Below are 27,820 nucleotides of genomic sequence, written 5' to 3'. Positions count from 1 at the left end.
CAAATTTCTACAGGAATAAAATGCTCAGTTCCCAGGAAGTTCCAGGTAACACACACTGTGACTTGGTACACTCCTCAGTATAGCTCCTTGAAGCTGGGCAGGACAAACACAAGACAATGAAAGAAAAACAGTAACAGAATGAATGAGTACATTAAAAAACCAACACAGCTACAGCATCTATATGTGAACATTTTTCTAGATCAACATAAGCCCATACTACTTTAGGTTTTGGTAGTAATGCTATATAACATATTACTTAGTCATTTTAAAGAAATAGGTATATATGGTAGAATCTCTGTTTATCTTCCTGCAACAACAGCTGGGTAAAGCCCTATTTTTGGCCAATTCCTTTTTCACCCAACACCTCTCTGCTGCCAGAACAATTTGGCTGATGCTTTTGGGTCTTCCCCTTCGAGCACTGAGAGACAGAAAAGGCAGCTATGTTGGTAGAGCCATCATGTTGGACAAGAGAAAGAACAAGACACAAAGCTCACTTTTATTTTAAAAATGGAATTATTCACCATCTGTGAACCATCTCACCACAGGAAGTCTCTGACAAATTCAGTAAGTAAACTTGATTGCAGTGAACTCTCATTGACTACAGAAGAAATTTTTAATTTTTCCCTTTGTAGCACTTGGCAGCAAAACTCCCTTTAAAATCCTGCCCTCTTATGTTCTCAAGCTAGAAGAAAAATTTAAACACAAAACAAAGACTGTCTTTCTGGGCAGGGTCTGAATCCACTGCAAACTTTTAGAATAGATTCCCACCTACCCCAAACTCCCCAGGACTCTTACATAAAGATGGCATGCTTTAGCCCCTCTCCCTGGTTCCACAAAATGGGTCAAAGGCAGAAATGTGTAATTTTAGAGAACAGGCTAAAGATAATAAAAGTCGGGCAGTGAAAATTTCTGTAAGCATGTGATGTGGCAAACTTTAAAGCAGAAGAGAAAACACATTTTCTGTGTACTATTTTCTTAGAAAATATTAAATTGGAAGATCCCAGTTTCCACGCCTAGAATTACATCTCACTGAATGAAGAAATCAATGGCATTTAAGTCTTCTGTGAAGCTGGAACAATCTATTTTGGAAAAGCAGTTTGGCAGAAGATAATTTTAACATTTCAAATACTGTCAACAATTAACCTTGATCAACCTGAAGCTTTGCTCAGCAGTATAATTACACACATTAGTTACCTAGTATTGTGGGAAACAAAGAGATACAGATGTTTCCAAGCAACTAACTACACTCTGTTGAATTTCCTGCAGTATCAGAATCCTCTCATTGGGTATTTGTGAAAAGCCAGCTTCAAAGCAAAACCAGAGTTAAAGCAAGCAACCATTCCTCATTCCATTTCCATCTCCAAATGACATTTGTAAAATTAAACCATATGCATGATGTTTCTCTAACAGTTGACTAGGCTAGATTCCTACAGTCCAGTGGTGGTGGCTAGACAAGTCCACATGTGACCTATGGATGGAAAGCTACTCCATGGATCACTAAGAATGAGTGGTTCTCAGAGGAGCAGCCAAATCCTTTGAGAGATTGTTCGATTGTAACAGTGGTTAACATTTATTATAGGCTTACAATGTTCCAGGCCTTAATCTAAGTGTTTTGCAGACATTATCTTATTTAATCTTCACAATAACCCCACAAGGCAGGTGTACTATCTATTATCTCCATTCTTTGGATGAGGAAATTGAGACAGAGAAGGAAAGGAACTTATCTAGGGTCACACACTCTTCACCACTACACCATACTGCCTTTCTTTCAACTCTCTCTTATTAAGAGCTCTATCCCCCAACAAATGAGCTGATGAAATCAAACCACAGAAAAACAAAGCCCCAACTGTCTAGGGCTAAAATATATATATATATAAAATCAGATATAAGATCAGAAGTCCATTCTCCACAGTAAAGCCAGGTAGGTCTTTTTAAAGCGTTAACCTGTTCACTCCCCAGCTGAAAACTCTTCAATGGCTTCTTATAGTCTGAGGAATAAAGACCATGATCCTTAATTTAGGTTACAAGACTCTGCACCATCTGGCCCTTGCTGAGCTAACAGCATCATCTTGCATTATTTCCTCCCTTATTTTCTATGTTCCAACCTCATTGGCCTTCTTTTGGTTCTTTGAATATGCCATAAGTTTCCTGACCTGTAAGTATTTCCTCCCCCCTGTCTCTCCACCCAACTTTTCTCTGGTTGACTTTGACTCATGTTTCAGAGCACAACTCAAAACACTAGCTCTCCAATGAAGCCCTTGCTTGACCACTAACCCTTAAGCAGGTCAGGTCCTGGCTTGCTATATTCTCATAGTATGGTGTACTTTCTTCTCTTCAGAATCTATCACAATCATAATTTAAAAATTCACCACATTAATTAGCTGTTTAATGCCACCTTTCTCTACTAGAACATAAGTTTCAAAGGGAGGGACCATGTTTGTCATGTGTACCACTATATTCCCAGCAACCAGCACAGCATCTAGCACATCGGAGGTACTCTGCACATATTTGTTGAAAGAATAACTGAGTGAAAGGTAACCATATACACAAGAAATGGAAACTAAGGTCATGCCCTTAAGGCACAGCGGTCAGGCAAGAAAGTGCGACTACAGCCAGTGAAGGAAGTACCAAGGCCAGTTCTGCTCTGCTTTTGGTATTGTGCCTGGTGCCACTGCTCCAGACCAAGCCAGTTTAAATAGTTCCAAGATAGAGGCATAGAACCAGACCAGGGGAAACCACGAATGGAGAAGGAAATGAAGCAGTAGTGCTACCAAGTATGACTTAATGAGAGATGAAGCTGATCGTAAGACCTAGACCTAACTTCCCATGGTAGAATTTAAATTACTACAACATAGCATCATCACATTTGATTAATGTTCCAGTGGATTTTAATTGGTATTTACTTGTTATATGTAGCTCATAACAGGAAGAACCATAAATTCTGAGCGCCAGAATTGCTTAATATAGTCCTGGCTGCTCTGTAGCTCACCTTTAAGACATCTAAAAATGGCCCCAGTGAGGGCTGCTAGTGTTGAAGAAGCTCCTTGAGAAGGAAAAAAACAGTCATAAACCAAAACTTTAGAAAGAAACCCCCCCAGGGAGAGCATTGAGCACTTTTACAGACATAATATGCACACTGATCAGTTCCAATGCTCTTTCTTCAAAATAGCCTGGAGATATTCAGGCTTATGTTGTAGGAAAAAGTAAAGAGGTGTAATAAAGAGTCTCTTTACCCCCTATACTAATTTAGGGCAAATACAGTATTTCCTATCCTTTCATCTTTAAGACTACAAGTAAGAGACTCTAACCTAGAGCTAAGACCCTGCAGAGCCCTGGATTACTTTATTTTTAAAAATCTAAAGTGAATTAAAAAAAAACTTGATTCTAAAATATGAATGACAACTTTGATACTCCAAAAGCCATTTATATCCTTACCATCTGGATTAAACTCCTTATATTCAAGTCCTCTTCTGTGTGTTTCGATTCCTCTTTTTGTTATTTATCTATTTACGTATAGTTTGTATGTAGTTGTAATCAGTGTATAAATGCAAATTTTGTTCACTTTTAAACTTGACATATCAGCAAGGAATGGATTACTTTCTTCTTGTGCCACAATTGTACCTAGTATACACATTCATTCCATCACTGCACTTACCACACTATGTTTCAATAATCTTATTTATATATTAATCTCTCTTTCTAGGCTGTGGGCATTCAAGGAGAAGAGCTGTCTTTTTCTTCTTTCTTTTAAAATAATATCTGTGGAATGAATGAATGAATGATGGCTATGAAATTTTTTTCTACTCCTTTTTAATTATTTTCGTATTTTTTAAAAGTAGGTATACATGCACATGGTACAAAATTTTAAAAAAACCAATATGATAAACATTAAATAGTAAGTTTCATTCTCCCATCTGCTCCCACAGCCAACAAGTTCTTCTCCCTAAAGACAATTGTTGTTTTTAATTTTTACGTATATTATCAGATACAATTTAGGTGTATTTAATGATCTAAATATATTCTTTTCCTCTACTTTTTTTTTACACAAATGATACACACACTTTTGTGCTTTGGTATTTTCTTTTAACAATAGGAGATAATTCCATATTAGTTCATATGAAAACATCTCAATAGACATCTAGGATATTTTTTTCTTTTTTGCTATTACAAACAATATTGCAATGAATATCCTCGAATATATGAAATTTCACATTTATAGGAATATTTCTGGAGGATAAATTTCTACTAATGAAATTTCTGGAGCAAACGCTATGGGCATTCAGAATTTTGAAAGATATTTCCAAATTGTCCTCCGTGGAGGCTATTCTAATTTACACTCCACCAACAATATATAGCAATGCTGCTTCCTCTATACCCCTGCCAACACAACGCAATATCAAAATTTTTGATCTTTGCAAATCTGAGGGGTAAAAATGGTACTGGTTATGAGGACTATTAAATATCTTTTCATGGGGCCGGCTCCATGGCTTAGCAGTTAAGTGCGCCGGCCCAGGTTCGGATCCTGACGCGCACCGACGCACCGCTTGTCTGGCCATGTTGAGGTGGCATCCTACATACAGCAACTAGAAGGATGTGCAACTATGACATACTACTATCTACTGGGACTTTGGGGAGAAAAAGGGAAAGAAAAGGAGGAGGATTGGCATGGATGTTAGCTCAGGGCTGATCTTCCTCATACACACACACACACACACACACACACACAAATACATATATATATATATCTTTTCATATGTTGAAGAGCTATTTGTTTATCTTTTTCTGTGAAAGTCTGTTAATTTCTTTTGCACATTGTTCTATTATGTTCTGATCTTTAAAAAATATTGTAGGACATATTATGTATTCTAGAAATTAGCTCTTTGTCATATGTGTTGAAAATCTTTCCCCCACTGTGTTGTCTTTCAAGTTTGTTTATAGGATCTTTTAATGTAGATTTTTGGCTTTATGTATTTGAATTTATCAATGTTTCCTTTTATGGTTTCTGGGTTTTGTGTCATATTTTTAATAATTTTATTTATTTTTTTCCCCCAAAGCCCCAGTAGATAGTTGTATGTCATAGCTGCACGTCCTTCTAGTTGCTGTACGTGGGACCCAGCCTCAGCATGGCCAGAGAAGCGGTGCCTCGGTGCGCGCCCGAGATCCGAACCCAGGCCGCCAGCAGCGGAGCGCGCACACTTAACCGCTAAGCCATGGGGCTGGCCCTTGTGTCATATTTTTAAAAAGTCTTCCCTACTCCAAGATTAAAGTTTCTCCTATATGTTCTTCCTTGTAGTGTCAAACTTTTCTTACATTTAATTCTCTGATCCATTTGTAATTTATTTTGTCCCAAGAGTGAGGTAGAGATGCAACTTTATTTTTCCATATCCAGGCAGAACTATTTACTTTTTTCACTTAACATTTCAGATCCAATTTCTCATAGAACTATATAGTATTCTATATAGTTTCATTTTAATGGCTTCACTGAGTTATTATTACTGTAGTTAATATTACTGTAGTTTACTTAACCATTCTCTCTCTCCTATTACTAAATATGTTCATTAAAATTTTAGTACATATACTTTTTTTTTTTTTTTGGTGAGGAAGATTGGCCAGTTGCTAACAGCTGTGCCAATCTTCTTCTACTTTGTATGTGGGACGTCACTACAGCCTGGCTTGATGAGTGGTGTAGGTCCACGCCTGGGATCCGAACCCACGAAACCCAGGCCGCCGAAGCAGAGTGTGTGAACTTAACCACTACGCCACCAGGCCAGCCCCATACTTTTCTTTTTAAACAAATTGTTCAGAGGAAATTTTCAAGAATTAGATTTCTGGGTCAAAGAGTTTGAAAATTATTACAACTTTTGACTAAACTATCAAATTGCCAATATCTAACCAATTTATAATCTTCACTAACACAATCATCAAATAAGATGTATATATGAATATCACGCACGAATCTTTTCCAAACAGAAATTAACACTAGGCACTATTCAAATATAAACAGTTAGGCTCACAATCCAGAGTCAAAAAACTTGCATCCACTTCTACAGAATTTGATTAGCCTAAGAATTGTTGTTATATCCTGGGAGGAAAAAGAGTAAGTGAACAAATTCTTCTGGAGCAAAGGGCAATTTAGAGGACTCAGTTGGAAAATCCTAAGCAAGTAACTTGGCAAATCAAGCATTGCAGTAGAGTCAGAAGAAGGCTGCAGCACTTAAATTTAAGGCTGTATTTCACCATTCACTTCCGTCCTTTTCCTTCCCAAGAGCAGAGTTCACCTTCCTTCCACATTCTTTCCAAGCACCTTGAGGTTCTAGCCACCATCTAACAATTTTTAGTCAGCTTCTTCCATGAGCAGTCTTCTGCTTGGCTCCTGGCTCTGTCCTTTCAAGTTCTTTAAGTTCAAGTAAGGCCAGGAAATAACATGCTGATCCAAAGTGGAATGTCCACCCCAGCCCATGCATGCTAAGAGGGCACTTCCTCATGAAAATGTACCTAGTGTGGTTACAGCAGAGATTTTCAGCTCCTTTGGAGCTGTCTCTCTCTACCATTTGCTGAAATTCATATACTACCGCAACCCCTTTTGCTCCCCCTTCTCTTTGCTGCCTCCTAGGGCTCTCTTTAAAGAAGCATTTTAGGAGGCAGATTTCTTTTGAAAGAATTATCTTATTATTAGAATTTCTAAATTTTATGATGCCCCTTCTGGAAATTTGGTACAATGCCATGAAATGAATGCTGGTCAGACCAGAGAGGAGAGTCACAAGACTGGGGGAGATTCTAAGGACATGTCTGACAGGCAGTACAGCATGGTGAGCAAAGCCTTGGGAATCAGACTTGAACTGCACCACTTACTAGATGTGTGACACTAAGCAAAGCCCTTAACTATTCCGAACTAAAATATCACCTTCTTAGAGAGGTCCTTCTTGACCATCCGTTATCCAACTGGCTGTTTTGCCTCGTTATTCTTTATTATTATTTCCCAGTGTGTATTTTTCATAGCACTATCACATTTTGTAATGGAATACTTATTTGGTGTGTTTTTTTTTTTTTTGTGAGGAAGATCAGCCCTGAGCTAACATCCATGCCAATCTTCCTCTTTTTGCTGAGGAAGACTGGCCCTGGGCTAACATCTGTGCCCATCTTCCTCCACTTTATATGGGACGCTGCCACAGCATGGCGTGACAAGCGGTGCGTGGGTGCACGCCCAGGATCCAAACCTGCGAGGCCACCAGCGGAGCGCGCACACTTAACCACTACGCCACTGGGCTGGCCCCTACTTATTTGTTTTTTATTGTGTCTTCCTCAATGGACTGTAAGTTCCACGAGGGCAGGGTTTGATTTCTTTATCACTGGATACTCATTGCCTAGCATGGTGACTGCAGCAGAACAGACTCAAATAATTGTAGAATAAATGAGCTCAGTTTTCTTATCTCTAAAACAGGGATATATAACATTACTCACATCAGAGATGTAATAGGAGATAATACATGTAAAAACATTTAGTGTAGAGCCAGGCACATGGTTAGTGCTCAACAAATATTAGCCTTTATTTCAGTTATAGTTCTCAGCAAAGTCATGGCCTTTGTAATTCAATTTTCCTAATTGTAAAGTGAAAGGAAGAATTACTACCCCTGCCCTACTGCCAAAGCACACAGTGAGATTACAAAAAATAAACAGAAGGCCATTAGGAGGGACTCAGAAGACAGCATCCACTGAGATTAAGGATTTGTTAAATTTACAACTCTATAATGACTTTTGTCTTAATCAGGGCCATCCACTGATCCACTGCTCTCTCCAGGGTTAGCAGTTCTAGCCTAGTAGCTCTGAAATCATAACTTCACCAGGACTCCACCCCAAGCACTGAGAAAACAGATATCTGGGAGAGAAGACTAGGTACAACACTGCATCTCTCTAGAAATTCATTGAAAGAATGGAGAATTAATCTGGCTATAAAATATCCCAGTGATATATCCAATTCCTAGTGATAAATACTATCTTACCTTCTGAAACATGAAACTTGATTGTTATTAAGCTACCTCCTCCTTCCCTACACTTCTAACAACAGTGTATCTTTACAACATTCCAAATTCAGTCTTCAGAAGCCCCCAAATCAGTAATCTTATCATTCCTCCCTAGGAATTTCTAAGAACCATGATTCTCAATTCTGGCTACACCTTTCAAACCACCTATAGATCTTTGTAAAAAATAAAGATGTTGAACCTCATCCAAGACCCACTGAATGAGAAACTTCCTAGAAAGGTGAGATTTGAGTGTCTATATTTTTGAAAAGCTCTATAGATTATTCTGGTGCAAAGCCAGAGTTGAGAACCACTATTCCATTTGCCTCTGACCTCCCAGCACCAGAATAACAATATTCCATTCAAGGGCAAAGGCAATCCAGCGTAAAGTTAAGAGCTCAAGCAGGGAGTGTCAGGCAGACTTGGCTGACACTACCAGCATGGTCACATACCCTAGGCAAGCCTCTGTTTTCTTAGCATTAAATGGGAAATACTAAAAGTACTTAACCTCAAAGACTTGGATTCAATACTAAACTGTGTGAAAATCACTTAGTATATCTGGCAAATAGTTAGTGCTCAATAAATTGTCTTGCTTATCTTCCAAAGGGTAAATTATTTCCAAGCTATAATCTTTTTTTTTTTTTTGAGGAAAATTAGCTCTGAGCTAACATCTATTGCCAATCCTCCTATTTTTTGCTGAGGAAGACCGGCTCTGGGCTAACATCCGTGCCCATCTTCCTCCACTTTATACAGGACGCCGCCACAGCATGGCTTGCTAAGCGGTGCGTAGGTCAGCACCTGGGATACGAACCTGCGAACCCCAGGCTGCCAAAGCGGAGGGCGCAAATTTAACCGCTACACCACCAGGCCGGCCCTCCAAGCTATAATCTAAAAAAAGAGTCGGTACAATTTTATTAATGAAAAATCCTACAAGTCCTGCCGTCTCCTGTTTTCCTTGCTCTTCTAAAGCAAAATAAGGGGCAAGTACACCTGAGCAGGCCCTGGCTCAGATTAAGGAAGCAGGATAACTCAGTTAGTTGGAGCTTTTATTTGGTTGATTTTGTAAGTTAGGCCAAGCTCCTGGTTTCTGCCTGCACTTGTTTCACTGCTACATTCTGTATCCTCTTGTGCCAGATGTCTCAAAAATATGTCTCCGGTAGAAAGAAGGAACAGAAGTCAGACCAATACAAATCCAGCACAGGAAAGCATGGTGTGCCTGAAGCATCATTTTTAGATTCCCTTAGCCAAGGCATTAACTATGTGCCATGTGGAAATCACTGTGCTAGGCACTGTGGCGAATGTAAAAGACGCATAAGAGAAAGTTTTGGGCCTTTCAACAGTCATTTTATGAATTTAAACAATATATTTTAGAAGTTGCCACATTAGTCACGCGATAAGCCAAATCAAGGATGGTGAAGAAAAGGAAAGATGGTCAGGATGCCCAGTTTTCCCTCCAGAGCTGGACTATGAACTTAGTTGTGTCCACAGACAACAGTGGCATTGTCCTGACTGTTGAAGAGATGGTGACACCAGGGAATCCTGTATCTGCCCCTAGTCTCAGCACAGATAATTTGCCAGGCCCTCCAAGTACTTTACATAAATTATCTCATTTAATTCTAACAACTCTCTGAGACGGGTACTATTATTATCTGCATTTTACAGATGGGGGAAGTGAGGCTTAGAGAAGTGGAGTCACACAGCTAGTAAGTAGTAGAGCTGGGACTCTGACCCAGGCTTTCTGAACCTTGAGCCCAAGTTCTTTTAATGATGCTGAGCCCTGATTCTGGAGGTCAGAGAGCGTCCTCTAAAGAGCATAGTCTGATGCCCACATCAAAATCACAGGGTCAAGAAACTGGGATTGTAGTTATCTCTGGCAGGTTACGGCTGGGAGGGTGAGTAGCGACTGGAAGAGAGCTGGGAGGGGGGAGTTGGCGGAAGGTGGAATTAGTGGAGGCGAGTGGTAATATTCCATTTCTTGATCTAGGTGCAGGTTACACAATTCTTGACGTATGAACACTTCAGTTTGTGAAAATTCATCAAGATATACATGAAAGTGCAAAATAAATGCACTTTTCTGTATGTATATCTTATTTCAATAAAAGTATAATGTACAAAGCATATAAGTGCTCCGTAACTGTCTTTATGCCAAGCTCCTAGCAGTCTTGCAACAGGAAGAGCAACTCTTAATAATCTCACAGGAAAACTTTTCCCTTCATTGACACAGGTTTACTGAGGATATGGATCACCTAATTCCAGTATCTTGCTCCTCTTTTAACAGAAGGCTAGCCAAGAATTTCACCGAACAGAAGTTAATTGTGTTGTAACTGAGTTATCAAATGCATACAGTCAACTCATGATTCTAGTCAATCTCACATTTCATCTGCTCTTCAAGGCAACAGATGTTACAGATGTTGCAGAGTGGAGCTCTGATTTGGAGGTACAAAATTAGCACAGCTAGAGGTACAATAGTGGTTCTTAACTCTTAATTCACATTAGAATAATCCTGGGAACATTCTAAAAATTCCCCATACCTAGGTCCCACTCACAGAGATCCTGATTTAACTGGGGTGAGACTGTTATTAAATTATTTTAAGATGATCAGGTGATTCTAACGTGCAGCCTCCATGAGAACTGCTTAGTTAAGTAAGGCTAATTTTTAAAATAGGCTTTGTATCCAAGATTACTACAAATCTCATTTCTCCTCAAATAAATCACTTAAGAGGGTAAAATTTTTAAAAAAAGAAAAGTTGAAAATTATTTCCTATTTGTTATTCTAGGATAATAGTCAAGCTATGCTTTCTTATACCTTATTCTGGAACAAAGAAAAATAAGTTAATATCACAGGAGATTTCTAGAGGTATAATCATTTGGATCAGACTCCCTTCTAAAGGAAAAATTAGGAACACTGTTCAGAGTGAAACTATGTTTTTGCCACCAGCAACACTTTTATCCCCTTTTCTGACCAGGTGCCCTAATCAGCAATCACTTTACTATGCAGCAGAGATGATGCAGAAACAATTCAAATAATCTTGAACTCTGATGGGACAGCTGTTTGCTATCGGCTAACTGGCCATTTGAAATTCAAAATAAAACCCACATCTCCTTAGCAACAAATTTCCCTTTCTTTTTCTTTTTATATTTGTGTATGTGGCTAGTGCAATGGTGTCTCTGCAAATGAGTCTGAAAAAAGAAAAAAAAAATACACACAGTACTGAGAGCTGAAAAGATGAGGGTAAAGAAATACAAATCATCAGAAATGACCCAATGCGCAGGCTATTGTCCTACACACACCACCACTACCTTCCAGCCAACCAATTTGTTAACATTGTACCTGTTTATCTACCAGCATTTTGTGCTCACAATCTCTAGAGATTTACAAAAGTAGATTTAACAAGGACAGCAGTTTTGCCCTCCTAATTGTAGTTTTACTTTCTGAGCTAACAAATCATTCATTGTTTTGATCATCCATACACCATATTCTAAGACCTAAAACATAACATGAAAAACAGGATGCTTCAGAAGAATCCTGAAGATTAAAGGACCTTCTAACTTCAATCCATAGGTTGGTTACTCCATAGCAGGCCTTGAATTAGGGCTTATTTTAATGCTAATAATTTTTTTAAATCTTAAATCCTTCATCTGGAACTTAGTATTCAGTTCAATATTCTCTCTCCAAAGCCATTCTCCCACCCCACAAAATGACTGCATGTGAAAACCTCCACAGAAGCTGCCATCTAGAAGGATACTGTTGTATTGAGACACCTGTCCTGCCCTAGAAGAGTATGCAAATCTATGGCTTAAAAATGTATTCTAAACCAAATAATTCTTACCTTTTAGATTTTCATTACTTTTCATCTGCCATCTCCACATTTGACTCTAGAGTGGCTTTTTTTTTCCTTTAATAACAAAATGCTAACACTCCTTCCTCTCACTGGGCTATTCCAACATAAGAGCTGTTTTGATTGCACAGAGGGAAAATGCCTTCCCTATAAGGATATAATATTCAAGCAAAGGAATGAAATAGACCATAAAAATAGTAAGACCACTTATATGCATCCCTCTTCCTGTTTGGTCGGGTGGGGGTGGAGTCAGAAGAACAGGGAAATGAGACAAAGAAGTTGTATTCTTAGGAAATAAACTAACATAACAAGCATTTTCCTGACTTCCAGGCTGGGAAAGAAAGAACCCTACAATGGTAATGAATCCGGTTGTTTCTAGCTGAACCCCCACAAGCGCAATAATTGGAATCCCAGCTCATGCAGAGCTTTTTCTCCTTTAAGGGAAGACAGCAGTAGGTATCTGGACAGGGAATGGAGAGGACCCTCAGGAGCCAACCTGCTCTAGTCACTGCCTATATTCTTTCTCATATGGAGCCAAAGTGAAACCCCTGTAGCTAGGGCCAGTATCTCCTTCCTCTGTGACCTCTTCCAGTCACACTGTCACCCTCCTCTGGGGCAGGCAGTCCCTCTTCCCATTATGGAGGACTCCAACAACCCTGTGCACAGCAGAGGGAGCAAGTAGCTGCTTCTACCCTTTAACTGGTTCCCTAGAGGCTGAGTGGGACCAGAGAAGGGACAGGAACCTCTCTACACTCCTCCCCTCTCTTCTGGGAAAGCCCCAGAAGATCTAAGGCAGCTAGCCCTCTTCCAGAGAGTCATCCCTTCTTTGCCTCCAGCCAAATTTCTTTCCACTTATCCACTGATTTCTTCTCTTCTCCCCATGTACGGCATATGAATGATTTTCTCCTCTCCTTTTTATGGCTTTCTATAAATATCCATAAAATTAATTTGTTGAAACATAGATTATGCATTCTCCTAGGGTAGATTATTTTTTTAATTTCAGCTTCATCGAGGTATAATTGACAAAATTTTAAGGTATTTAAAGTGTACATCCTGATTTGATATACCTTACACTGTGAAAGGATTCCCCTCATCTGGTTAATTAACATAACCATCACCTCACATATTTACCTTTTTGTATGTCTGTCTGAGAACGTTTAAGTTCTGCTCTTTTAGCACATTTCAATTATACAATATAGTGTTATCAACTATAGCCACCATGTTTTACATTAGATCCTCAGACCTTATTCATCTTATAGGTCAATGTTTGCATTTAGGATAGATTCTACATTTTATGCCTAACCGCACAGCCCTGGGCCAGGTGATTTATACACGACAGTCAATCAATGGTTGGTGAATGAATGAATGCATGCTTAAGTGAATGAATGAATACAGCTAACCAAAGTTCATATTTCTGTTACCCTAAGATTGAAGAGAAAGTTCTTCAGTAATTGACTATCTTCTATTCTTCTTCACAACAGTTAACTTCTATTTCAAATAGTTATCAAGATCCCATACCACTTCCTTTGAAGAAAACTCAAAGTGGGGATTTTAATCAGTTTGCTCACCAAATAATTTTGTTTTCAAGTTTAAGCCTTCAAATTGCGAAGGAGCTCTTCAATCTCCTTGGACGTGGGGGTGGGAATGGGGAGCTGAGAAAAAAGTGTGGGAAATTCTCCCTGAGCAAACAAAACAGGAGGAGGATCCAATATCTTTATTTTATTTATTTTTTTTAATTTTATTTATTTATTTATTTTTCCCCCAAAGCCCCAGTAGATAGTTGTATGTCATAGTTGTACATCCTTCTAGTTGCTGTATGTGGGATGTGGCCTCAGCATGGCCGGAGAAGCGGTACGGCCGTGCGTGCCCAGGATCCAAACCCAGGCCGCCAGCAGCGGAGCGCGCGCACTTAACCGCTGAGCCACGGGGCCGGCCCCCTCCAATATCTTTAAAAAGCCAGCCAAGTACATGTAACCACTTTTGCCTCATGAAGAGGAAAAGAAGACAACAAACCTGACTTAAATGAATAAAAGCTTTGGCAAGAAAATAAAGGAATCCAGAGTAATCTGCAAATACATATACCCAACTAACTGTTTCTAAGGGAGAAAACCATTAAAACAAGATGTCCCCACATGTCCAATTTCATAAAAATATTCATGTGGATTGCCATGTCTCTTTAAGACAAAAATCAGCCAAAACAATAAGCCAGTCCAAGTCCAGAGGACACCACTGCAGACTGAATAAAATAATCTTGTAGGATACTAACATAAGGAGACTGGTACACATTACATCGATGATGATGTTGCCTGCTGATAATGAGCTCACTGATGGCTGTCAGCTGAGGTATGATGTCACACTGCCCCTCCTTCTCACACAACACTGGGCAAAGAATATAACCTTCCCACCCTCATTTTGTCATCTGTAAAATGTTGATAATAAATGAGTGTTCATGTGAATTCATCAGTTACTGTTTTTAAGCACTAAGGAAATGAGCACCACTCCAGCTATTAATGAGTCACAGTAACTGACTTAATGTCATTCCAGGCTCTGTTCACCAAGGCCGAATGAAGTGCAACCAGGAAAATCAATATAACAGTTGAATAAGGTCCTAAAACAGTGATCACCTTCATTGTGCCATGAAGGTGAAGTAAAGAAGACAGTTTAAGAGCAGGCCATATTATGGTGATATACTTGAGAGGCACAGCTTACTTTGAGAGAGTTTCCATTGGTGAAACTTCCAACAACCATATAGTGTGCCTAATATACACAATAAACATCCTGAAATAGACAGAACCCAGATGTTATCAAGGTTTGTAGAACCTAGTTTTAGCCATGGCTAGAGAGGGCAGTTACTATCCTGCTGGAAGAGATATTTAAATTTTTAAAAAGTCAATTTAAGTCATTCTCTAACTTCAGCCTGATTCTGTGGGTAATCTATAATAATTCAGCAACTATGTGGGGGTCAGATGAGATAAATAAAATTTATAACATCTCACGAAAGGTAGTTAGATAGTTCTACATTTGAGATGATCTGGCTGACTCTCCAGTCCAGTAATTATAACACTATTTGGTTTAACGTTATCAACAGCTAGAATGTTAGGTCTATTATGTGGGGAATAAAGGTCCACTGGCAGCACCAATACCAAGCAGTTGCCACAGGGAAAAGGATACTATTAACCATAAAAAAAATTCAAAAACAATCATATTCCTTATCGAGAGAGACTCACTCAAGGTTCTAAGGTGCAACATTTTTCTACTTTGATAGATATGCTTTCAGTGGACCATACAAATATACCATACTATTTATATGTATATATGCTGACCCAAGTCACTTATTTGCCTTCCCAGACTATTTGGCTGAGTGAGGCCAAACAGATGAAATAGGCACTATTCCAGCTGCATTTAAGAACCAAATTTACCCAAAAACCTTTCATTTGAATCACCGAAGTCTGTATAAAAACATATACCTACGTACATTGGAATCACTAAAGATTTCTGATTCTTCACATTCACAGCAAAGTAATGCTGCTGATTCACTGTCTTCCAAATGAGAGCTCTGTAATACAAACAAGATCATTTCAGAGATCCAGACGAATGGGGCCATAAGCATGAGGGAAAAAGCCAGCAGAAATCACTGAGTCAGTGTTAGCTCATAGGTGAGAAGCTGCAATTCTGATTAGTGATGGCTATTTTGGAGAAAATCAAGCCAACAAGGTGATTGGTTAGGTGATTGGAAAATTGATTGAGGAATGTTTGATTAGCTGAAGCATTTTCTGTGGTTTCCAATTTGGGCAATGGGCTGTCCTTTTTCTAACCCTTCGTAGTATATACTCTGGACTCTTCCCAGATTGGGTAGGTTTGTATGCATCTATCCTCATATCCAAAGGTACGTATTTGACATGATTGTTTAGAGATAGGCTTTAGAATAACATAGGACGTGATTGGGAAATCTAACCATTAGCCTGGCCTCATTAGCCCTCGGCTAACAAGCATTTAAAAGAACAGCCAAAAGACATTCTCTACCCAAGTCCCCCTGACAGATGCCAAAAAACAATTTAAAACCTTTCTTCCACTCTCTAATCTCTTTTTCAAAATCTGTATAGAAGACAGATAAGGAAAACGAAACAAAGGAGTGAAACAATTAGCTGGTAACACAAGAGTATTTTTCCCTTATAACTAACAACAACACAAAAAAGAGAAGAGCAAAACCTCCAACTCTGACCCATTAAGTTCCATTCAAATGTTTGCTGTTTGGCTAACAGCTGCTAGAAACTGAGCTATCCCTACATAGAGATGTATATGCTCTGTCATCAAAACTTCTCACTACCATATGATCCAGCAATCCCACTCCTGGGAGTAAATCCAGAAAAATTGAAATCAGGATCTTGAAGAGATATCTGCACTCCCACGTTCACTGCAGCATTATTCACAACAGCCAAGATGTGGAAACAACCCAACTGTTCACTGACAGACAAATGCATAAAGAAAATGTGGTATATACATACAATGGAATATTATTCAGCCTTAAAAAAGAAGGAAATCCCATCATATATGAAAACATAGATGAGCCTGGAGGACATTAAGCTAAGTGAAATAAGCCAGTCACAGAAGGGCAAATACTGCATGATTCCACTTATTTGAGGTATCCAAAATAATCAAACTCACAGTAGCAGAGAGTAGAATGGTAGTTACCAGAGGCTGAGGGGGAAGAAGAAATGGGGAGTTGTTGTTTAATGGGTATAAAGTTTCAGTTATGCAAGATGGGTAAATTTTAGAGATCTGCTGTACAACATAGTGCCTACTGTTAACAATACTCTACTGTGCATTTAAAATTTTTGTTAAGAGGGTAGATCTCGGGCCGGCCCCGTGGCTTGGTGGTTAAGTGAGCGCGCTCCACTGCTGGCGACCCGGGGTTCGGATCCCGGGCTCGCACCGACGCGCTGCTTCTCCGGCCATGCTGAGGCCGCGTCCCACATACAGCAACTAGAAGGATGTGCAGCTATGACACACAACTATCTACTGGGGCTTTGGGGGGAAAAATAAATAAATAAAATCTTTAAAAAAAAAAAAAAAAAAGAGGGTAGATCTCATTTTAAATATTCCTATCACAAAACAAACAAACAACAACAAAAAAACCCAAAGGGGCACACGCAAACTTTTGGACGTGCTAGATATGATTATTACCTTGATTATAGTGATGATTTCACAGGTATATGTATGTGTCCAAACTCATCAAATTGTATACATTAATTATGTGTAGTTTTTTGGTATAATCAATTATATCTCAATAAAGCTGTTAAACAAAAAACTTCTCACTACCAGTGGCTGAAACTTAATCATACATAAGTACTCTATGGCTATCCCAGTTGATTCCTACTTTGATTTTTTCAAAGCTGAGGCTGTGTTTCAACCTGCAGAATCCCGGCAGAGATTAATTAGAGTACAAATAGACTTAAATGAAAGAAAGTAAAGCTCCCAGTTACTATTTCTGGTAACTGCCTTCTCCTGGTTTACTTCCTTCTTACTTTTTTCCTACCCTGATCCTTTGCCTACTTTTGGTTTTCCTTCTTACAACCAAGCCTCATCTTCCATCATCCCTCCCTTTTCTTCTTTTAGAAAATAAACAGAAATAACCAAATATTTAAAATCACTTTTTAAATCCTGCAAATGCAAAGTTTCTTTATTCCTTACTCCCTTGCATTTTGGAAGTGGAAAAAAATAAGAACATTTACTGTCTTTTTTTTTAATCAGTCTACAAGATACTTGAAGACTTCTAAAAGTCATATCAGAAAATCTAAAGCCTTAATAAATAACAAATAAAATATTTGAAGGAATTAATAAGGTAGAGCTCAAAGCCGCTTTCAATTTTCCCAAATTCTCATATCACAACAGATGATAATATAGATAATATTAAGCCTATCAAAAGTGGCTTGTCAGGGCCAGCCTGGTGGCATAGCGGTTAAGCTTGCACACTCCGCTTCGGCAGTCTGGGGTTCGCAGGTTCAGATCCTGGGCATGGACTGACACACTGGTTATCAAGCCACGCTGTGGTGGCGTCCCATATAAAGTAGAGTAAGATGGGCACAGATGTTAGCCCAGGGCCAATCTTCCTCAGCAAAAAAAGAGGAGGATTGGCAACAGATGGTAGCTCAGGGCTAATCTTCCTCAAAAAAAAAAAGGGGGGGGTGGCTTGTAACTGACACAGTGTATACAAACTGAAAAGAGAAAAGTAGAAGTTAATTAATCCAAATTACACTAGTTAAGATTTTAAAGTTTTCATTCTTATAAATATTTCAGCATGTTTATCCGAGCTCTTTCAAAATGACCTTTGAAGAAAGAGTCCTTGTAATGACACTTGCATTCCTAAAGTTATTTTAAGACTTTACTGCATACTTATTAATTAAATAAGATACAAGGTATCAATTTAAGTGTGCTGGTAGCATTAAAAATAATTGGTTCATGGAACAAGTATTTACTTGCAACCAACATATTTAGTTCTAAATTAAATTCTAAGAATCCTAAAGGAAGACAAAGGACATTTCAAATTCTTTCCTCTGTCTTCTAAGGTATTTGGTCATTCCAATTCCTGAGTTGTTCCTGGGTTCTGCAGAGTGAACTGTCTTGCTTATGACTACAAAGGACTTATTCCAAGAATGAATGTTTAGGAACTCTATTAATATAATTTAACATATTATTACATCAAGTGAGAAAAACTAGAATATTATCTAAATAGATGCTAAAAGATATTTGATAAAATTAACAGTCCTATTTTGTTTCAAACATTTTACTAGGAATAAAAGATGCTTCCTTAACTTACTCCCTACGTGGGCTTTTATATACAGTACCTCTCAGGTTGGCAGGCCCTAACCCGGTCTTGCCTGAATTTCATATTGTAGAAAGTCCTCCCATGTTTCTTCTAGCATGAGGATGATGATCATCTCCAGTTTGTTGTGCAAGTATCAATTCTCTTTTCTCTTCTCTCTCTTCCTTCTTTCCCTTCGTCCATCCCTCCCTCCCTTTCTTTCTTAATGTCCCTTTGGCCATTTCAGTACGAATTTTGAAGATGATAAAGTCAAACTTACATTCTTGCATTGGAAGTACAAAGCCCAAATCTTAAGTAAACTGAGTTCATATCCTGGTTCTGCCACTTACTAGCCATGTGATGTTGAACACATTACTTAATCTCTCTGAGCTCAGTTTCCTCATCCATAAAAATTGGCACAACAATAACATCCATCTAATAGGGTCACTGGAAAGATTGTATGAGAGATAATATAAGAAAAGCAGTTAGCATGACTTAGCTACTGATGTTACTACTACTACTGCTGCTGCTTATAATAATAATACTGCTAATAATAATAATATTTATTATTATAGTAATAATCATCTCCTTAGATGTAAAAGGCTTAAATGGAAAAAGTTTACACATTTGGGTTAAATTCTCTAAGAAACTTTTGCCATCTAGAGAAATTTTGCTCCTAAAAAATTATAAGTGTTTCACTTCTAAATAGAAACAAATTTGCATTCCCTACATAACCCTGAAGTATTGAGCTCACAATGAGTCATTCATTACCATTTATTGTACCCCAACTATGTCCTAAGCACTTTTCTGGGTGGTGAATTAGCTAAAGTAAAACTGCAAACAGAAGGGGAAAGATAACTGAACAGGTTCCAAATATAGTTTTTTGTTTTTGTTTTTTATGGAGAAGCAAAAACCACAAAGCTAAGGATATGGCTCTGTGGAAACATGCCCCTTTGGCAAGTACTGTTTCGAGAAAAACAGGGGCTAAGATTGTTGTAAGGAATTATAAGGAAAACACATCCATATATAACAAGAAGTTTCAATTCAGAACAGCTTCTAAGCAACAATTATAGCAATAAAATGTTGCAATCTTTATATGGAATGTACGGTGCAAGGACTCATGTACTAAGAAGGATGTTCTGAAGAGTGTTAAAATCTAACTTGTGCAGTTACCTAACAATTTGCAAGCAGAAGTCCTAAGAAATAATCCCACAAGAGTCAAAACCTGTTGCTACTGTTAAGTCTCTTTTATTCTATTCTTGATACAGGTTATGTGATTTTAAGAAGCAGAAAACATTGACTATTTCTTTTGTCTTTCCTTTTTTCCTCCATCTTTTCTCTTCCCAACTTTTTTGGGTGTTCTAAGTGAATCCATTTCAGTTGTTCTTAAAGAAACTTAGAGATTTTGAAAATATCTATTAGACATCAAACAATAAAATTATTATGTGTACCCTAAAGCCTGATGATCACTTTGAGACTAGGAGCTTTAACCCTTTAAAGGCCAAGACACGAAGTAGGTTTTATTTATCCTGACACTTAGGTGTAACTGGATTGACAAAGCAATCTCTTAGCCTAAGGATGACCCAACTGGGAAAACTCTCTGCAGTCCCTAATGCCAAGCTACATACTTAAAAACCATTCTTGGGTCGGCCTGGTGCCATAGTGATTAAGTTCGCGCGCTCCTCTTTGGCGGCCCGGGGTTTGCGGGTTCGGATCCCGGGTGCGGACCTACACACCACTCATCAAGCCATGCTGTGGTGGCGTCCCACATACAAAACAGAGGAAGATTGGCACATATGTTAGCTCAGGGACCATCTTCCTCAAGCAAAAAGAGGAAGACTGGCAACAGATGTTAGCTCAGGACCAATCTTCCTCATACACACACACACACACACACACACACACACACACACACACACAAACCACCATTCTTTCTTCTTCTTCTTCTGTTTTTTATTACATTCCCATAACATATTTATTTTATAATTGGAAGTGTGTACCTTTTGACTTCCTTCACCCATTTCACCCACCTCTTGCCTCTGGTAACCACCAATCTATTCTCTATGAGATTGGTAAAAACCATTATTTCAGTATGTAATATTTGCATGTGGTAAACAAGATTCAGAAGGTGTCAAAGAGCATTTAAGTTTTCCTCCCATCCCTGTCCCTCCACCTCCTAGTGCTATACAACTGCATTCCCATAAGTAATCACTATGCCAGTTTCTTAGGTATCTTTTCAGAAATATTCTGTGTACATACAAGCATTACATGTGTATATATCCTTTCTCTAAGATATACAATGGAAACACACTACATCTATTTTTCAGTCATTGTCTTTTTATTTATTTATTTTTGTGAGGAGATCAGCCCTGTGCTAACATCTGCCAATCCTCCTCTTTTTTTGCTGAGGAAGACTGGCCCTGGGCTAATATCCGTGCCCATCTTTCTCCACTTTATATGGGATGCCCCCACGGCATGGCTTGCCAAGCAGTGCATCGGTGCGTGCCTGGGATCCGAACCGGTGAACCCCGGGCCACCACAGCGGAGCGTGCACACTTAACCACTTGTGCCACCGGGCCGGTCCCAGTCATTGCCTTTTTAATTTAATATCTTTGTTTCACTATTTAAAAAAAAATTTTTTTTTTTTTGTGAGGAAGATTAGCCCTGAGCTAACATCCGATGCCAATCCTCCTCTTTTTGCTGAGGAAGATTGGTCCTGGGCTAACATCCGTGCCCATCTTCCTCTACTTTATATGGGACGCCACCACAGCATGGCTTGACAAGTGGTGCATCAGTGCGCACCCATGATCTGAACCCGTGAACCCCAGGCAGCCAAAGCAGAGTGCGTGCACTTAACTGCTATGCCACCGGGCCGGCCCCTAAAATTTTTAATTATGGTAAAATAACATAACATAAAATTTATCATCTTAACTATTTCAAGTGTAGAGTTCCTTAGTGTTAAGCATATTCACACTGTAATTCAACCAATCTCCACAACATTTTCATCTTGCAAAACTAAAACTCTATATGCATTAAAAAACTCATTTTCAGGGCCGCCCTGGTGGCGTAGCAGTTAGGTGTGTGCCCTCCGCTTTGGCGGCCCAGGGTTCACAGGTTCGGATCCTTGTCAAGCCATGCTGTGGCGGCGTCCCATATAAAGTAGAGGAAGATGGGCACGGATGTTAGCCCAGGGCCAATCTTCCTCAGCAAAACGAGGAGGATTGGCAACAGATGTTAGCTCAGGGCTGATCTTCCTCACACACACAAAAAAAACAAACTCATTTTCCCCTCCCACAGCCCCTGGCAACCACTAACTATTCTACTTTCTGTTTCTATGAGTTTGACTACCCTAGATACCTCACATAAATGGAATCATATAGTAGTTGTCTTTTTGTTACTGGCTTATTTCACTGAGCATAATGTTCTCAAGGTTCATACATGTTGTAGCATATGTCAAAATTTACTTCCCTTGGGCCAGGCAGTGGCATAGCAGTTAAGTGCATGCACTCCGCTGCTGGCGGCCCAGGTTCAGATCCCAAGCATGCACCAACACTCGGCTTGTCAGGCCATGCTGTGGCAGCATCCCATATAAAGTAGAGGAAGATGGGCATGGATGTTAGCCCAGGGCCAGTCTTTCTCAGCAAAAAGAGGAGGATTGGTATGGATGTAAGCTCAGGGCTATCTTCCTCACACACACAAAAAAAAATTTCCTTCCCTTTTAAGGCTGAATAATAGTCCGTTGTACGTATATACCACATTTTTATTTATTTATTTATTTATTTATTTATTTATTTATTTATTTTTATCCATTCATCTGTCAATGGACATTTATTTTACTATTTTTGATCACTGCCAAATATTCCATTGTATAGATGTTCCACAATTCAGTTAATCAGTCTCTTATTAACAGATTCAGGTTACTTGTAATTGTATTCATTTTCTAATTTGCTGTAACAAATTACCAAAGACTTGGTGGATTGAACAACATAAGTTTATTATTTTACAGTTCTAGAGGTCAGGAGTCCCCAAATTAAAGTGGTGGCAGAGCCATATGCCTTCTAGAAGCTCAAGGGGAGTGTCATGGGCTGAATTATGTCTCCCCCATATTTTTTTTTTTTTTTAAAGATTTTATTTATTTTATTTTTTCCCCCCAAAGCCCCGGTGGGTAGTTGTATGTCGTAGCTGCGCATCCTTCCAGTTGCTGTATGTGGGACTCGGCCTCAGGATGAACGGAGAAGTGGTGCCTCGATGCGCACCCGGGATCCGAACCCGGGCCACCAGCATCGCAGCGCGTGCACTTAACCACCAAGCCACAGGGCCGGCCCTTGTCTCCCCCATATTTTTATGTTGAGGTACCTCATAATGTGCTTATCTGGAGATATGATCTTTAAAGAGGTAATTAAATTAAAATGAGGTTATTAGGGTGGGCTCTAATCTAATATGACTGGCGTCCTTATAAGAGGCAGAGATCAGGATACAGACACACCCAGGGGAAAGACCATGTGAAGACTGAAGGAGAAGATAGACATCTACAAGCCAAGGAGAGAGGCTTCAGAAAAAATCAACCCTGCCAACACCTTGATCTCTGACTTCTAGCCTTCAGAACTGTGAGAAAATAAATTTATGTTGTTTAAGCCACCAGTCTATGGTACTTGTTATGGCAGCCCTAATAAACTAATACAGGGAGAATCCATTTCCTTGCCTTTTCCAGCATCTAGAGACCACCTGCATTCCTTGGCTTGTGGCCCCCTTCCTCCATCTTTAAAGTCAGCAAAGGTGGGTTGAGTTTTTCTCATGTCGTATCAATCCAACCTCCTCTTTGTCTCCCTCTTCCACTTCTAAAGACTGTTGTGATTACATTGCCCCCTATTCTGATAATCCAGGATAATCTGCCTATTTTAAAGTCATTTGACTAGCAACTTTCTTCTCCAAACTTAATTCTCCCCTTTACCATGTAACATAATATATTCACAGGTTCACAGGGGATTAAGATAAGGACTCTACTCTTTTGGGGGGCCATTATTCTGGCTACCATAGAATCTTCTTGTCTACAGGTTTTACTGGGGAAAACAATTGCTTTTCAGAATCCAATTTTCATACCAGTATAGTGCGAAGCACAAAATTAAGTGACCAAGCAATACTACAGCTATATACTTTGCATATAAAGAGTACCCTAGGGCCGGCCCCGTGGCTTAGCGGTTAAGTGCGTGTGCTCCGCTGCTGGTGGCCCAGGTTCGGATCCCGGGCTCGCACCGACGCACCGCTTCTCCAGCCATGCTGAGGCCGCGTCCCGCACACAGCAACTAGAAGGATGTGCAGCTATGACATACAACTATCTCCTGGGGCTTTGGGGGAAAAAATAAATAAATAAAAATTAAAAAAAAAAAAAAGAGTACCCTAAAAACTTAGTAGCAGCAGCAGAATGTTTGAAATTGCTTTTTCTGGATGATGAACTGGATTTGATCCAACCATAGTATTTCACACTGGCCTCTTTGTAATCAATGGTATAGATCTACAAGATAACTGGCTAGTATTAAGGATATAATCTACGGCCAGTGAAGGACAGCAATAATTAGACTCAGTCAACATGAAAGTTTAAATCAGGACGAATTGGTGGTTCCTTCTTCTAGGCATCCACAGTTCCTTGCACGTATATTTTCTAACCCTTACCTCACTCACCATAATTATTTCTATATATATTGTTTCTCTCCCTCTAGACTGTGAGCTTCTCAACTTGTATCTCTAGGGCCTGGCACAGAATAAGCATTCAACAAATGTTCAGTGAATGAGTAAGTGACTTACCATCAGTTGTTGCAATTCTTCCTTGTTGACAATAACAATAACACAAATTGCAGATGAGTTATATCTTTGTATATAGGTATGGTTAAGAGACCAATAGTCTTCACTACCCTAAACACATGATATTTGTCCTTTAATTAGTCATAGTAGCAACAGCTCCTACTGAAAAGCCAACTGTTACATGAGACACTGCCTCCCTTGGGCTCCAAGTCAACATGGAGGCTTTAAGCCAAAAGAGCATCTTCATTTCTCAGAGCTACTTAGCAGGTTGGCTTGTCAGTGGCTGAGGCAGTCCAGGTATTCATGCCACAGTACTCCCTAACTCTGGCTTGCAATTGGCCTATTTCACCTGCAAAGGTATTGCTGCTCTCCACTCTTTGCATGTAACACACTGTCTTATGGTAAACATGACAGGCTTGTTTCTCCACTCACTACTCCCTTCAGAAGGAGCAGGATCTCTCCCTCTAAATCTTATCCATCCTTCAAAGCACCACTCAAATCTCAGAATTTCAGGAAGCTTCAAAATGATGACTTCAGCCTCACTGATCTCCCTCTCCTCTGAGCCTTCATAGCCTTGGTAGGCGTTGGCAAACTACAGCCTGTTTTTATATGGCCAGCAAGCTAAGAATGATTTTCACATTTTTAAAAGGCAAACAAGAATATGCAACAGAGACCATTCGTTGCCAGCAAAGCCTAAAATATTTACTATTAGGCTTTTAACAGGAAAAGTTTGCAGACCCCTGGCCTAGAACACACAATTCAGCCTAATGATAAATTGCCTAGAACTGTCCATAATCTTTATATGGATCTTAGTTGTATCTCCCTGTACTATTCTCTCTCTGTTGTCTATCAACAGTCATTTCTCACCTCTCTCACCTACCAGTCCTACCAATGAAGCTAAAAAATGCCATATTCCTGCCTTTTCAGGCTCCCTGGAGGCCAAGACACAGTCATATATCTTAATCCTGGTCAATAAGACCTGAGGGCAAGTCTGCCATGGGCTTGTAGGAAAGATTTTCCACCTTGATAAAAGAGAATTGAGGAAAAAAACCTGCCCTTTCTCTGCCTTTGGATGCAGTGGTGCAAAGATATGATGTCTACAGCTGTGACAGCCATTTTGTGACCTTGAAAGGAGAATCCCAAGGATAAAAGGGAACATGCTAAGAATGGCAGAGCAGAAAAGATGGAAAGAATCCAGAACTTTGATAACTGCATTGAGCCACTGTCTTGTCTCTAGGCTTCTTATGTAAAAAGTGTCATAGTTTACTCCATTTTTAATATGGTCTTTTGGTACTTTCAATGGAAAGAATCCTAACTCCCTAAGCAGATTTTATGTACTTGGAGAACACATCTTCTATGTCTGCATTTCTATAGCATCCACAGGACTACAAATGTTGGGATCTAATTATTTTATGAGTAATGACTTTGGATAAAACTCATCACCCATAGAGTTTGAAACGACTCCTGAGTGTACAAAAGCAACTGAGGAGGCCAGCTTCTATGAAACTAACTGATGGTCAGCTACCATAATCAGAGCATTTCATATTTGTTATCCCATTTAATACTAAAACAAACCAGTGAAGTTACATACTTCAAAATCATTCATTAGGGGCCAGCCCGGTGGTGTAGCGGTTAAGTGCGCGCGCGTTCCACTTTGGTGGCCCAGGGTTCGCAGGTTCGGAACCCGGGCGTGCACCGAGGCACCGCTTGTCAAGCCATGCTGTGGCGGCATCCCATATAAAATAGAGGAAGATGGGCACAGATATTAGCCCAGGGCCAATCTTCCTCGGCAAAAAGAGGAGGATTGGCAACAGATGTTAGCTCAGGGCTAATCTTTCTCACCAAAAAAAAAAAAAAAAATCATTCATTAAATGTAAGTGGCAGAACAAGGATTTTAACTCAGGTCTCTTAGATACCAACATTCATACTTTTCCACTATACATCCCCACCTTCTAAGTCCTTTACTGCAATTAACAATGATAAGATTTAGAGGGGTTTTGCTCCTCCATTTTATTGAAATATAATTGATATATAAAATTGTATTAGTTTAAGATACACAACATAATGATTTGATATATGAATATTTTGCAGATTTAGAGGTTTTGCTTTTAATTCTTTGAACATTCATTTATCTCAGATCCTATACAAATACCACATTACTTGCAATAGCAAATTTACACCCTCAAACAGAGATAATTTGAATTTTTTTTTAAAGCCACCAAACCTTGTCATCTCCTTGAGGGTTTCTTTTTTTTTCCTTCTCTTTTTCTGATATAACCATCTGTCCTACAAGGGCATGTTTGTGAAATAGGAGAAAAATCCCTAAGCAGTCATTCTCAAAGTGTGGTCCCTAGACCACCAGCAGCAGCATCACCTGGGAACTTGTTAGAAATGCAAATTCTTAGGCTCCACCCTAGATATACCGAATCAGAAACTCTGGGGGTAGGGCCCAGAAACTGTTTTTAACAAGCCTCCAGGTGATTCTGATATACACTAAAGTTTGAGAGCCACTGGTCTAAAGTATTTGCATCTTTGGATAGCACTAAAATCACTGCTTTAGAACCAGAATCATACCACTCTTCAACTAGCTCTGATAGCAAAACCAACAAAAGTAGTGTATTGCAAGTGAGATGTACAAGCAGCCATTCACATGCACAGGTTATTCAATTTACATCAAGGGGCACTACCTGTATTTAATGAACACCTACAGAACATAACTAAGCTAGGTACCATGGTGGATTCTGAAAAGTAATCATATACAGAAGAACACATTAATAAACAAGTAATAAACAAGTTCATAAACAGTTTCCCCTTCTTTCCACTGCAAAGAAGTCGGTGGTACATGCTCAATCCTTACTGAAAGCCTACAAAAAAATGAGAATAAAATTGCAGCAGCAACTCAGAACTTCTAGATCAAGAATCTCAAGATACAAAAGAAAACTTTTAGATTTATGTCTCTAGTTGCTAATTAAGTGGCTCAAAATTGATATGATCCATAGAGAGACTGGTTTGTCTCAATTTAGGCAAACCAAATACCCTATTATTTTCTATTTTTGGTTAGGCTTCTGCTATTAACAAGTTAGCTGCCTTCCCTCCTGTTCTGTGTAGGAGTTAAAAAAAAATCACTTCTGTCAACTTCATGAGAAGTTGACAGAAGCCTGCCTGACAGCAGGCTAGCAAAACAAGGAGGTACAGAAAGCCTAACTCTACGTGTTGCTGAAGGCACACAATTCTTGTTGACCCCCCATTTATTTGGTAAATCATCATACATATTATCTTTATGCTCTTTAAAACCTTAGAATTTGGGGCCGGCCCCGTGGCTTAGTGGTTAAGTGCGTGCTCTCCGCTGCCGGCGGCCCGGG

The 27,820-nt window shown here is 39.3% G+C and overlaps 1 protein-coding gene across 2 annotated transcripts in view; it reads right to left on the bottom strand.

Annotated features, from left to right (window-relative positions):
- The window catches only part of SSH2 (slingshot protein phosphatase 2), a 251,644-nt gene that overhangs the window by 171,130 nt on the left and 52,694 nt on the right, over nt 1-27,820 (bottom strand). Inside the window, exon 2 of one of the 2 annotated variants that reach the window (XM_087440691.1) lies at nt 15,333-15,413. The exons of the other annotated variant lie outside the window; for it this stretch is intronic. Within the exon in view, the coding sequence (XP_087296817.1) occupies nt 15,333-15,413 (81 nt within the window). The remainder of the gene's footprint in view (nt 1-15,332; nt 15,414-27,820) is intronic. 2 annotated transcript variants of the gene reach the window in all.

The sequence above is a fragment of the Ceratotherium simum genome, chromosome 16 (assembly GCF_057802395.1).
Source record: "Ceratotherium simum simum isolate JZ-2026a chromosome 16, ASM5780239v1, whole genome shotgun sequence".
NCBI classification, from domain to species: domain Eukaryota; kingdom Metazoa; phylum Chordata; class Mammalia; order Perissodactyla; family Rhinocerotidae; genus Ceratotherium; species Ceratotherium simum.
This window is presented reverse-complemented; position numbering and strand designations above follow the sequence as displayed.